This window comes from Hippopotamus amphibius, chromosome 1 (genome assembly GCF_030028045.1).
Source record: "Hippopotamus amphibius kiboko isolate mHipAmp2 chromosome 1, mHipAmp2.hap2, whole genome shotgun sequence".
Lineage (NCBI taxonomy): Eukaryota > Metazoa > Chordata > Mammalia > Artiodactyla > Hippopotamidae > Hippopotamus > Hippopotamus amphibius.
Window position 1 is genome coordinate 53,730,084 of NC_080186.1, and position 15,015 is coordinate 53,745,098.

The 15,015-nt window shown below is 37.1% G+C and overlaps 1 protein-coding gene across 12 annotated transcripts in view; it reads left to right on the plus strand.

Annotated features, from left to right (window-relative positions):
* Positions 1-15,015, plus strand: part of EVI5 (ecotropic viral integration site 5) — a 229,532-nt gene that overhangs the window by 134,330 nt on the left and 80,187 nt on the right. For 10 of the 12 annotated variants that reach the window (XR_009049764.1, XR_009049766.1, XM_057712910.1 and 7 more), the window contains one exon: positions 12,318-12,452. Coding sequence is in view for 10 of the 12 variants with exons in the window: in XM_057712910.1 (XP_057568893.1) it covers positions 12,318-12,452 (135 nt within the window). In the remaining 2 variants the exon portion in view is untranslated. The remainder of the gene's footprint in view (positions 1-12,317; positions 12,453-15,015) is intronic. The other 2 variants (XM_057712884.1, XM_057712925.1) reach the window with 1 other exon arrangement.

Consider the following 15,015-nt stretch of genomic DNA (forward strand, 5'->3'; position numbering starts at 1 on the left):
CACTTAGGATTAAAAAGTAGGTGGGTTAGAAGCTCCACCTACTAAAAAAAATTTGTGTCAGTTTCATTGGAATGGGATTGCTGGTATCACAAAAACAGTATGAGATTCATTAACAAAAGTAAATTGATGTAAGTGTAGGAAAGTCATTCATTATTTATAGACCTTTAAATAAATGACCCCTTGCTCACTTATCAGCCATCATAATTGTGGCCATTGTCATTTGATAAAACAAATTGCATATTTTTCCAGTTTACTAATTTGAATATGAAGTATACTCTTCTCAGGAATTTATTATAAGAATATGTGAGATGTTTAGTTTCTTTTTTTTTAGTGTTTTTAGATTTTTAATATGTCAGTAATTCTTAGAACAGTACATGTTAAAACTATATTAACCTCTTAAAAATATTATTTCAACCCCTTTATGGCTTAAAAGTTAAGAATATGGGCTCTGTAATCCATATTCCCAATTAATAGAATTGCCAATCTCTGTTTGCATTGCTGAGTCCTTTTAGTTTACTTATTAGTAAAGTGGAAGTTGTGGTGAAGGTTAAAATGAGAATACCAAGTGCTTAGCATATGCCTGACATATAATGAGCATCTAGTAATTGTTAGCTGCTATCATCACTGTTGTTATCATCATAACCTTTAAAGCCTGTTTTATAGTGAGTGGAACAGGAACAGGAACATCTTAAAACGAAACAGCTGCATCAGAAATGTTCAAGGCTTGAGCTCAGTATGATAGCTGTCAGTACACCTCACTTAGAGCTTCTCTTGGCTTTGATGATTTCTTTCTGTCAAAAGTTTATCATTCTTTTCCTGAACTCAAGTAACTTCATAAAAGCCCAATTTTTGTTTTGGTTTGTGTTAAAGTTGTCAGTGCAATGTTGTTGGTTTCAGGATTTTGATTTTTTTTTTTTTTTCTATTTGGTCTGGGAAAACTATAAAACAAGGTGGACTGGCCATGCTAAAACGTTTCCTAAATAGACATGTTACTAGGAATTTTTGTTCCCCAATGTTCACTTCTGTTATAGCCACTGTCTTCTACGGCACCTCCTCCTGGTAAGCAGCTGGAGATTCCCACATGTGCTGCAGGTTTGTTTTTTTTCTCAGGCTTCTTGGTACCAGTTGCCTTTCCTAACATCTCATATTCCACTGTGAGGTGCTTGAGTTAAAAGGCTTAATAAAAACAAAACCACCACCACCACAAAAACCCTTTGTTTTATAAATAACACTTTTTTCCCTGTGGAAAAATTTTTAAATTGAAACAAGCAGTTTACAGTGCACAGTAACATCTTTTAAGACTGGCACTTTGATGCCAATGCTGCCACTCACTGGTTATATGTCTTTGGAATGTTACTTGTGTATACAATACAAATTTCTTGTCCTATACATAATAAAGGGTTGTTGAGACTTAAATGAGTTGGTCCTCTAGAATAATGCTTGGCATAGAATCATGCTAAGTGTTAGCTATTATTAAGATTAGTATCGATAGTAACATTATATTGTTATTATAATTCTACCAGCTTGCTTGGCCAATGGCATAAACTGCTAGTAATAAAAACCAAAACTTAGAAGACCTACAACTGACAGGTAGAGTTTTTAATAGACTAAACATTGACAAGTATGTCACTTTCCTGATCAAATTTAGATCTGCATAATTTTGAACAGGCAGAATTGGAAATGGTAGGGATAAGTACCAAATAAGAGAATTCAATTGCAGAAGCTCTGAGTCAATTGAAAGGGACCAAAAACCAAACAAGAAAATAAAACCTTTAATCAATAAATTTAATCTTATTTATAAAATGTATTAGGGTTCTCCAGAGTAAAAGAACCAATAGAGCATGCATGCACGCACACCCACACCTACACACACACACACTTACTATAATTCACTCACATCATTATGAAGGCTGAGAAGTCCAATGATCTGCCATTTACAAGCTGGAGACCTAGAAAAGCCAGTGATGTAATTCCAGTTGAAATCCAAAGGCCTGAGAACCACAGAAGCTGAAGGTGTAAATTCCAGTCCAGGGGAAGGAGAAGACTGATGTCTCAGCTGAAGCAGCAGGCAGGAAAAGAATGAATCCTTCCTTTTCCCACTTTTTGTTCTATTCAGGCCCTGAATGGATTGGATAGTCCCCACTCACATTGGAGAGGGCAGTCTGCTGAGTCATCTGGAAACACCTTCACAGACACACCCAGAAGTAATGTTTAATCTGGGCATCCCATGGCCTAGTCAAGTTGCAATAAAAATTAACCATCGAAAGCAATCTTGAGAAGGAAAAATGGAGTTGGTGGAATCAGGCTTCCTGACTTCAAACTCTACTACAAGGCCATAGTGATCAAGACAGTATGGTACTGGCACAAAAATAGAAAGGACGATCAATGGAATAGAATAGAGAACTCAGAAGTAAGCCCAAACACATATGGACACCTTATCTTTGACAAAGGAGGCACAAGTATACAATGGAAAAAAGACAGCCTCTTCAATAAGTGGTGCTGGGAAAATTGGACAGCTACATGTCAAAGAATGAAATTAGAACACTTCCTAACACCATACACAAAAATAAACTCCAAATGGATTAAAGACCTACATGGAAGGCCAGACACTATAAAACTCCTAGAGGAAAACATAGGCAGAACACTCTATGACATACATCAAAGCAACATCCTTTTTGACCCACCTCCTAGAATCATGGAAATAAAATCAAGAATAAACGAATGGGACCTCATGAAACTTAAAAGCTTTTGCACAGCAAAAGAAACCATAAACAAGACTAAAAGGCAACCCTCAGAATGGGAAAAAATAATTGCCTATGAAACAATGGACAAAGGATTAACCTCCAAAATATACAAGCAGCTCATGAAGCTTCATACCAAAAAAGCAAATAACCCAATCCACAAATGGGCAGAAGACCTAAATAGACATTTCTCCAAAGAAGACATACAGATGGCCAACAAACACATGAAAAGATGCTCAACATCACTAATCATCAGAGAAATGCAAGTCAAAGCCACAGTGAGGTATCACCTCACACCAATCAGAATGGCCATCATCACAAAGTCTGGAAACCACAAATGTTGGAGAGGGTGTGGAGAAAAGGGAACTCTGCTGCACTGTTGGTGGGACTGTAAGTTGGCACAGCCACTATGGAAAACAATTTGGAGGTTCCTTAAAAAACTACAAATAGAACTACCATATGATCCAGTAATCCCACTCCTGGGCATATACCCAAAGAAAACCATAATCCGAAAAGAAACTTGTACCATAATGTTTATTGCAGCACTATTTACAATAGCCAGGACATGGAAGCAACCTAAATGCCCATCAACAGATGAATGGATACAGAAGATGTGGCATATATATACAATGGAATATTACTCAGCTATAAAAAGGGATGAGGTGGAGCTATATGTCATGAGGTGGATAGAACTACAATCTGTCATACGGAGTGAAGTAAGTCAGAAAGAGAAGGACAAATATTGTATGCTAACTCACATATACGGAATCTAAAAATGGTACTGGTGAACTCAGTGACAAGAATAAGGATGCAGATACAGAGAATGGACTGGAGAACTCGAGGTATGGAAGGGGGCGGGGGGTGAAGGGGAAACTGAGACGAAGCGAGAGAGTAGCACAGACATATATATACTACCAACTGTAAAATAGTCAGTGGGAAGTTGTTGTATAACAAAGGAGTCCAACTCGAGGATGGAAGACGCCTTCGAGGACTGGGGGAGGGAGAGTGGGGGGGACTCGAGGGGGGGGAGTCAAGGAAGGGAGGGAATACGGGGATATGTGCATAAAAACAGATGATTGAACCTGGTGTACCCCCAAAAAAATTAAAAATATTAAAAAAAAAAACAGTACAGGTAAAAAAAAAAAAAAAGACACTAGTCTTTTTGAAGAACCTGAAGAGTAAGCAGAATAAAGATGCTCAGCCAGGGGTCCGACTGAATTTTTCCTCTCTAATGTTGATTATTTGGTTTCTCTGGATGTGAGGCGGTAGGGGGCAAAGAGCCAGTGTGTCACGATGCTCACCAGGTCGGAGTCTGGACACAGATGAACCTAGATTGGAATTCTTCCCTTGCCACTTAGTAGCTGCGTGACCTTCTGCACGTTGCCTAGCCTCTTTGTGCTTCTATGTCCTCTCAGTAAAATAGGAATTCTACCCTTACCTAGGAGGTCTAGCCTGTTGCAGTTACCTTTGCTTTAAAAGGCCTTTGGGACTTCCCTGGCAGTGCAGTGTTGAGAGTCTGCCTGCCAGTCCAGGGGACATGGATTCGATCCCTGCTCCGGGAAGATCCCACATGCCACGGAGCAACTAAGCCCGTGTGCCACAACCATTGTGCCTGTGCTCTAGAGCCCACGAGCCACAACTACTGAAGCCCGAGTGCCTAAAACCCATGCTCCGCAATGAAGAGTAGCCCCCGCTCTCTGCAACTAGAGAAAGCCTGTGTGCAGCAACAAAGACCCAACGCAGCCAATCAAGCAACCAATCAATCCGTTTATTAAAAAAATTTTAAAAAAGGCTTTTAATAGGCATTTATGAGCAATATATCTTTGTTTTTCCTGACTTAAAAAAGTGTTGGCATTTTCTGCGGATTAGTATCTTATTCTTCTTTCATTAGTTCTATTTTGATGTTTATTATTGTTACTTGTCAAAGTACTTCCCTGAAACTGTGCTATCAATCTGGAAATAAAGAATTAAAGCATCAAAAAAAAAAATAATTAACCATCGCAGGTTCAGCCCTTGTCAGCTTGGTGCCCACGTGCATCTCCTTAAACCATGCTTAATCTCCAGATAAAGAAAAGAACAGGGTCATAATTCCACATAACCTGATACAGTTATATCCTGAGCATAACCAAAGATGTACTAACACCATTCTCAGAAGAGGAGGTAAAGTCCTTGAGTGATGTTTTCTCTTCTTGATACCCCGTAACTTCAATACTATGCTATAAAATTAACAATACTTAAATGCTGTAGCATAAAGTCAGTGCATCTTATATTGCATGGTAAAGGAATAAGGAAAGAAAACCCACACACACAAACGTATTCATAGCAAAGTTAGGAGGAGATACTCAGGACAGTTACAGTCCTCATTTCTGTAAATGATCATGTGGTTGTAGCTGGCATTTGTAGCCACCTTCTTCCACTACCCATTCTGTATCCCTTTGCCTTCAACAAGCACCTTAGCTGGTCATGATCTTTGCCTGGTGGGGTAACCCAAACCTTCATTCCTGAAGGATCTGGGCCATTAGTAATCCTTCCTGGATTGGGTTGTTGTGATTTTTTCATTGACTTTAATCACAGGGCATGATGATACTAAGAGACACCCTAGAGGATCTCCGATGTTCCATGTATATTCTTCCTAATCTCCCTTGTGGAGCAGTAGTCTGCATTCCCCTCCGTAGTCAGGATCAGTCACCCAGACTAGCACTGTAATTCCCTTTTTTGCGCATTGATTCAGATACATGAGGACCCAAAGTGGTTGGATGAGTCTTAACTTCCAGTTTACTGTCTCCCCATGGAAGCATTCCTCCCTCAGGAACTAAGAACTCTAGGCCAGCAGAGCATAATGTTGCAAAGCAAACATTTTGTTGGTGAGTGTGTAGCAATAACAGTGTCATTCCTATTTTCACCCCTTGATTCCTGGATCTATGATTTATGGGGAGAAACGGTACTGTATATTGGACAGTGATTCACAGCATATTCATTCTTCTGGAGAACCTTTCCCCAGCCCTGCAAGGTATTGCCACCTAGCTCGCATTGTAAATGTGTTTTCAAAAGGTCATTTCACCCTTCTGTCAAGCCAGCTGCTTGATATTAAGGAACTTGGTAAGACTGGTGAATTCCGTTAGCAGTTGCTGTACTTTTTTTTTTGCTATGAGGTGCACTCCTCCATCAGAAGCATTGATGTGTAGAATACCATCACAGTGGATTAGGCATTCTGTAAGTCCACGTATGATAGTTTTGACAGAAGTATTGCATACTGGGAAGGCAACTTCATATCTAGAGTATCTATTCCAATAAGAACAAAACGCCGCTTCCATGATGGAAGTGGTCCAGTGTGATTAACCTGCCACCAGGTAGTTGGCTGATCACTCCAGGGAATTGTGTTGTATCAGGGGCACGGTGTTGATCTCTGTTGCTGGCAGATTAGACACTCAGTGGTAGCGGTACCCAGATTACCCCTTGGTGAGTGGAAGTCTGTGTTGTTGAGGCCGTGTATAATCTCCGTCCCAGCCACTATAGCTACTTTATTCATAAGCTTATTGGGCTTTCTGAGGAAAGAGGCTGACTGGTATCCACAGAATGCGTCATCCCATCAATTGATGTTTAAAATCCTCTGCTGAGGTCACCCTTTGGTGAGCATTCACATGGGAGACAAACATCTTCACATTTTATCCTATTCAAATAGGTCTGTCTACATACATCTTCCCTAGAATTTTTGGTCACCAATTTTCCCTTCCTTTACATTAAACCAGGGCGTGTCCAGCATTTCCAGTTCACTCACTGTGGGCCACCCTTTGGCCCATGTTTCAGCCAACCAACCAGACAAATGTTAGAGTTTTTTCTAAGTCCCTAAGTCATAGCATTAAATGCAGAATCTCCATTCAGTGAGCCCATATCAATACTAAGAATTGATCCCAATAAAAATACTTTTTGTTCAATAATGCATATGAATGTAATTGAATAGGGCTAATTACTGTACACAGAAACTGATAATGAGATGAAATTGGCTTAGTGGAGTTAGGTGCATTCTGAAAGCTTTATTAAAGTGTATCAGTGCTTGTGTAATTTTCATTAACATGTTTTTATTAATAAACACGGAATTAAAACTTCCTTAGACTCAAAACAAAAGGGTAAGAAAACACCTACCTGGGCCAGGTGGCGGAATTGTAAAATTGCCTTCCACTACAATTTAGTACAAGATGTAACATAAAATACAGGTATACCTCAGATTGTGAGTTCAGTTCCAGATCACCTCAGTATAAAGCAAATACCACAATAAAGTGAGCCGCAGAAACTTTTTGGTTTCCCAGTACATGTAAAAGTTATGTTTACACTGTATTGTAGCCTATGAAGAATGCAGTAGCACTGTGTCTAAGAAGAACAATGCACACACCTTAATTAAAAAATATTTATTGCCAAAAATGCTAACCATCATCTGAGCCTTCAGTGAGTTGTAATCTTTTTGTTGATGTGAGCTCTTGCCCCGATGTTGATGGCTGCTGACTGATCAGTGTGGTGGTTGCTGAAGGCTGACAATTTTGTTAAAAAACAAAAACAAAAAAACAAAGTGAAGATTGCCAAAGCAACTGACTCTTCCTTTTATGAACAGTTTCTCGTAGCATGCAGTGCTGTTTGATAACATTTTGCCTACAGAACTTCTTTCAAATTTGGGGTCAGTACTCTCAAACCCTGCCAGTGCTTTACCAACTAAGTATATTTAATATTCTCAATCCTTTGTTGTCGTTTTAATAATCTTCACAGCGTCTTCACCAGGAGTAGATTCCATCTCAGGAAACTGTTTTCTTTGCTATTCTATAAGAAGACACTCCTCCATTAAGTTTTACCACGAGATGGCAGCAATTCAGTCACATCTTCAGCCTCCACTTCTAATTCTAGTTCTCTTGCTGTTCTCACACCGAAGTCTTGAACCCCTCCAAGTCATCCATGAGGGTTGGAATCAACTTCTTCCAAGCTCCTGTTAATATTGATATTTTGACCTTTTCCCATGAATCGTGAATGTTTTTAATGGCATCTAGAATGGTGAAAAGTTTTCAGAAGGTTTTCAATTTACTTTGCCCAGATCCATCTGAGGAGTTGCTATGTATGGCAGCTATAGACTTATAAAATGTATTTCTTAAATTTTTTGAAGATTTGAAAGTTGGAATTATTCCTTGATCCATGGGCTGCAAAATGAATGTTGTGTCAGCAGGCATGAAAACAGCATTAATCTCATTTTACATCTCCATCAGAGCTTTTGGGTGACCAGGTGCATTGTCAATGAGCAGTAATAATTTGAAAGGAATCTTTTTCTGAACATTAGGTCTCAACAGTGGGCGTAAAATAGTAAACGATGTTGTAAACAAATATGCTATCATCAAAGCTTTGTTACCATTTAGAGAGCACAGGCAGAGTAGATTTAGCCTAATTCTTAGGGGCCCTAAGGTTTTCAGAATGGTAAATGAGCATCAGCTTCAACTTCGTTCAAGTGTCCAGCCTCATTAACCCCTAACAAGAAAATCAGCCTGTTCTTTGAAGCTTTGAAGCCAGGCATTGACTTCTCTTCTAGCTGTGAAAATTTTAGATGGCGTCTTCTTCCAATAGAAGGCTGTTTCATCTGCATCAAAAATCTGTTGTGTAATGTAGCCGCCTTCATTAATGATCTCAGCTAGGTTTCTGGATAACTTGCTGCAGCTTCTACCTTAGAACTTGCTGCTTCACTTTGTGCATTTATGTTATGGAAATGGCTTCTTTCCTTAAACCTCATGAACCAATCTCTTTTAGCTTCAAACTTCTGCAGCTTCCTCACCTTTCTCAGCCTTCATAGAACTGAAGAAACTTAGTGCCTTACTCTGAATAAGGCTTTGGCTTAAGGGAGTGTTGTGACTGGTTTGATCTTTTATCCAGACCACTAAAACGTTTTCCATTATCAGCAATATGGCTGTTTTGCTTTCTTATTATTTGTGTGTTCAGTGGAATAGCACTTTTAATTTCCTTTAAGAACTTTTCTTTGCAGTCACAATTTGGCTGTTTGGCCCAAGAACCCTAGTTTTTGGCTTATTTTGGCTTTTGATATGCCTTCCTCACTAAGCTTAATCATTTCTAGCTTTTGATTTAAAGTGAAAGACATGCAACTCTTCCTTTCTCTTGAATACTTAAGAGGCCATTGTGGTTTATCAAATGGCCTGATTTCAGTAGTGTTGTATCTCGGGGAATAGAGAGACCTGAGGAAAAGGAGAGAGATGGGGGGAACGGCTGGTCAGTGGAGCTGTCAGAACACACACGTTTATCCATTAAGTTCACCATCTTAAATGGGTATGGTTCGTGGCATCCTAAAACAATTACAATAGTAACACCAAAGATCACTGATCACAGATCATCCTAACAAATGGAATAATAAAGAAAAAGTTTGAAGTATTGTGAGAATTACCAAAATATGACACAGTGATTTGAAGTGAGCAAATGCTATTGGAAAAAATGTCACAGATAAACTTGCTTGAAGTAGGCTTGCCACAAACCTTCAATTTGTAAAAAATGCAGTATCTGCAAAGTGCAGTAAAGCAAGGAGCAATAAACTGAGGTATGCCTGTATTAAGTAATACCCACTGTAAGCACTATAACAGTTAGATGGTGATATATGTAAGGCTATTATGGTTCAAAGAAAGAGATGAAAGCATAAGTAAAAACAATGACTGTGAAAATGGAAAGGAGCAGCAGACAAATTCAAGAAATACCTGGAAGAAAAATTACTAAGATTTTGTGATTGATTTGGTGTGGGTTGAGTATAAGATGGGAAGTTTTGACTTGGTCACTTGTTAGATGGTGGGATCCTTAGCATATAGTAGTAAATACATGAGGAGGAAAAGATGGGAGGTCCAGTTTTGACATGTTGAATGTGAGGTGAATATGAGGCTAAACAAATGAAGAAACCTAGTAGGAAGTTGTGAGTATGAATCTGTAGCTTAGTAGAAAGATCAGGGCTGAGAATATGGACTTGACAGTCACAACTCTCTATGTATCTATATATCTATTGGTATTTATATTTATTGTCCTGGAGTTCCATTATTTTTAAAAAATATTTATATATTTATTTGGTTGAAAGGGTCTTAGTTGCGGCAGGCAGGTTGCTTAGTTGCAGCTTGAAAACTCTCAGTTGTGGCATGCATGTGGGATATAGTTCTCCGACCAGGAATCGAACCCCGGGCCCCCTGCATTGGGAACACAGAGTCTTAACCACTGCAACACCAAAGAAGTTCCCCTAGAGTTCCATTATTGTATGTTTTCTCTTCCTCCCTCTTCCTGTCCCTCTGTCCCTCCCCTTTTTACTATTTTATAGATTCTTCCATGGTGATACATTTACATGGTATCTGATAGTATCTTTATACAGATTGTATTCGACAATGGATGAAATCACATAGGAGGTATCTACAAAATAAGAAAGTTAACGGAAAGATTGAGAGAAAGCACACAGCATTGAAACCCCGGGGCCTACTAATTGATACACACAGACATATACATACATACATACATACATACATACATACATACCTGTAATGAAGTAGTAGAACTGACAGAGGAGACAGAAGGTATGAGGTAGAACCATGAAAGAGTAACACCTCAGAATCTGAGGGAGGAGAAATTTTTAAGAGTGGCCAGTTGTTTTAAATCCCATAGACTATCTGGTGAAGGTAAGAACTGAATAAAAGAGTTCTCCATTGAGTTTTTATACTGGTGTTAGATATTAGTATTGTTAGTGGTTAGAGCAGCTTCATCAAGGGATAATGACTAAAGCTAGTTTGCGGTGTGTTGAGGAACAGGTGGGAAATATGAGAAGAGAAATAACATGTACATTATAGAATGTGTCCCGTTAACAACAGAGGAGGATTAGAAGTTTTGTAAATTTTATTGATAAAAATGTTTCCAATATTAGTATAGTTTTTTTTGTACTTGGTTGGATCAGTTGGTTTATACCAGATCAATGGTTTCATTTTCATATTGGCCATTTGTGTTTGATGTATTCCTGGGGCTCTCCTAACAGAGTCTTGGCAAATAATCCTGAACTACCATTGTCAGAGCTTTAGGTTAAGCACGGAAAATTCTAGTATTACTCATAAAATAGCTATGATCTAAGTAAACAAAAATCGTGGCAATTGCATTTTGGATATGATCATTCCAAAATTGTGCTATTTCCCCGTTTGATAAGGTAAGTATTTGCTAAGGTGATACACCTATTGCAGATGTAGTTCTTGTACTGAAATATTGTTTTAATAGTAGCAGAAAATTACTAGGAGAAATAACATGTAGTACACTGAATTAAAAAGTTCTCATTTGCCTAGTAAGTGAACTGTGCATTTTTTAAAAATATCTTTTTGGGTAACTGGGGCAAGGGATTACCTTGTTTTAGTTAAGTACTTAGTAGTTTTTAAATAGAGTTTTAATTTGGTATCTAAAATTTGTTCCTAACATATTGAAGAATAAAAGGAACCATTCTTTACTTATGCTAGCTCAGTAGAAGATTATTCCTTATGACTTTATTTTGAAATTTTGAGTTTTCTATGTGAGTTAAATGTGAAGTGATAGTTTATTTTTAGGAAGTCTTTTATAATGATGAATTTGCTATCTTCTTGTTTTTTGAACAGCTTTGTGTAGAAACTAGTTTAAAAAGGGATTTCTTAAGTAGCTGTATTGGTATAAAGTAGGAAAGGAAATGGAAAGGTTTCATGCTTCCATAGTTGATTTTTTTGCATCTTGTTTTTCTTTGCTTCCAGCAGTCATTTTCATGAGTATTTTTAAAGAGGTCTACATATCTGACAGTAAATACATTTTTGTTCTTTTGGAATTTAGGATGATTCTCGTTATTGTGGATGCTTTGTTCTTATTTCTATTAGGTTAAAATAGAACTTTCAGTAAATATGTACTTGTCTTCTGTAGTCTATAACAGTGCTGTCTAATAGTAATATAATATGAGGCACATATGCATTTTAAAATGCTATATTAAAAGGAGTAACTAATTAATGCAATTAATAAATAATAAATTTTTATTTGATTAAGTTAACATTTGTTTAACTCAATGCATTTGAAATATTATTTCAATATATAATCAGTATAAAAATTACTGAGATTTTTGCCTTTTTATTTCACATTGTCTTCAAAATCCAGTTTGTATTTTATACTTACAACCTTTCTTAATTTGGACTAGCCACATTTCAAGGGCTCGGTAACCACATGTGGCTGGTGGGTACACTGTTGTACAGTTAAGGTCTATAGAGTTGGAACAGATTCTTAGTATCTGGATGGATGGACAGATAAAAGAGTACATTTATCTTCTATGAATTGGATTCGATTAGTGTAATAACTGATTACATAATGATCATAATAATATGATCATCTTTATAGATATCAAACCTGGAATTTTTTCTTCATTGGAAAGTTAATTGGAGGAGATAAGCTGGAAGTATTAGGTGGATGGAACTTTTACAGTCTGGTTGCCCTCAATAGTTGTATTGTGTAATTGCACTTATTTTTATTGTATATACATGTTCATACTTCTGAAAAATTTCAGTGTATGTCTATAACTTGTAGCATAAATGCAGTTCCAACTACAATGAAGATTTTGTGCTACAGCTAGAGAAGGAATTGGTCCAAGCCCGTCTGAGTGAAGCTGAGTCTCAGTGTGCACTAAAGGAAATGCAGGATAAAGTTCTGGATATAGAAAAGGTAAGAACAACATGAATGCTGTCATTCCAAAATTACAGGGACATATGATAAATATTTATTAAGTACTTATTGAACAGTGAAATTAGACGGGGTGTTTTTGTACATTAAAAATCTTACATATTAGTTATAAGAGAGGAAAGGAAAAAATACATGATTCCCATTTATTCTTTGTTGTTACCATGCTACTCAAAGCCCTACATTTAGGGTAAAAATAGAGATTAGAGCCCTTTTAGAGGAAAACAACCAGGAGAATTTTGTTGTGAATAATATTTAAATATCGGGGAAGAGAAGCATAGGGGATAGAAATTAACCATTGTCAAGATGAATAGTACTTACAGCTGATACAGTATCTCGCAGACTTCTAGTTTCTCAAATTCTGGGGGAAGTGGGACGTTTTGAACTGTAACAGTCTATAAGGTAGTGATATTACCTCTTGGCCATTGGCCCAGTACTAACCCTTTTTGTTTTTTAGTATATTAAATATGCTGGAAACATTTCTCTTAAGCATATTTCAATTAATGTAATTAAACGGAAGGCAACAGCTTCCTTCTAGAAGAATTAGATTTAGCTATGAAAAACTTGCTATATATTTGTTAATTTATGGAATGCATTTTGGGTGAATACAGACCATAGTGTATTTTTTAACTTAAAGCCTGTGCTAAATGTGAGTAAAAAGAACTAAAAACATAATCACGTTGGTAGTTTTTTTAAAAATGAAAATTACCATTTTTATCCCTATAGGATATAAATATATCACGTTGCTTTTATCCAAATTAAAGGTCAATTTCAAAAAAAAAAAAAAAATCCACTGTGAAATTTACATTCAGACTAAGCACAAAAATACACAAATATTAGTTCTAATCAGAAATTTCAGCTGACAAGTGAACATTTTTACTTCGAAGTATGTAGATCTGAGATATAGAAGTGAATATTTTGATTGATTACCTCTTTTCAAGGTTATTAAAGAACAGATTAGTAGTGGAAATGGAAATGCTTTTAGGTTTCTTATAACCCTCAGACTTGAAAGTCTCTGTTGCACATCACAAACTCTGAATCTCTGTTTTCTCATCTATAAAATCATATGTGATTTAGGCTCTGTGTTGCATTTGTTACTTTCACCCTTAGGTCGCATCTAGCCATCGAGTCAAAATCTCTTAAATAATGAATATGAGAGATAGCCTTAAGTTGTTCTTAACTGTTTCTTAATGAAATAGAACACGGTATAGCTATAGTCAATAGTGGAATAATTTTGCTAGAAATCTACTTACTATTTTTTTATTATTTTTGGAAAACTTATTCTCCTATTTGTTGAGAAAGAAGCCAGCAAGAATACTGTAAAAAATGCCTAATGGAGGGTATTCGAGGCTCCATGATTTAGATAAGAATCTGGATCTTTCAGTTTTGAATATTTGGTAGAAAGAAATATCCTTGGGTCCAGTTTAAAAATGAACTTTTAAAGTAGCTTTGTTGGTATTCATGTTATAGAGTAGAAAGGAAATTGGAAGGTTTCGTGTTTCCTATGGTTAATTTCTTAAGGCAAGTTAATTTTTTTATGCATATACAGTAAATTTCTGGTTTAAAATTGATAAAATATTTAAAGTCCATGATAAAAATGTGAAGTCGGCTGGAATAACTTTATTCCATCATCTCTGTGGGCGAAAATCTTCATGAAATATTTCAGAGATAGAAATTTCATAGATTCAGGACTTGAAATCTCAGTAGTACTTCAGTTTACCTGAGGAGCTTTTACTGGGACCTAATTTAGGATTCTTTGGTCACTCCACGGCGCAGTTTAATATGGCAACCCTGTATCCTGTGGTGGGTCTTTCAGTATGGTAGGAAATTAATCTAAATCTTGTACCCTTGAAGCAAATACTTAGATCACCTTGGTGCTAATTTCTTGAATATTGATATAAATAGCAACTAATGTATTTTCAAAATGACATGCGGAGAAAATACAACAGAACAGATTTTAAACTATTCTCTTCCATAAATCTTTAAAATATAAATGATGTCCGTGCTTTGTTTGTAGTCCTAATCAGAGGTTGATATATTTATTGCCATGTTGAAAAACATTTTTAATCCTGTTGCTCCATAATTCTGATTAGTATTTTATTAAACAAAGCAGAGTTAGACTTTCTGTGTCCTCAAAATTAAGTACAGTTACCCTTATACCTTCCTGGTGGAAATGTAAAACGTGTAACTGCTTTGGAAAAGTTTGACAGTTTCTTACAGATGTAGAATTACCATCTGATCCAGCATATCTGCTCTTTCATATATACGCAAAAGAGTAAAAACATATATCCACACAAAAACAAATGTTCAGGGACTTCCTAGGTGGCGCAGTGGTTAAGAATCCGCCTGCCAATGCAGGGGACACGGGTTCGATGCCTGCTCCAGGAAGATCCCACATGCCACGGAGCAACTAAGCCCGTGCGCCACAACTATTGAGCCTGTACTCTAGAGTCCGTGAGCCACAACTATTGAGTCCATGTGCCACAACTACTGAAGCCCATGTGCCTAGAGCCCGTGCTCCACAATAAGAGAAGCCAGGGCAATGAGG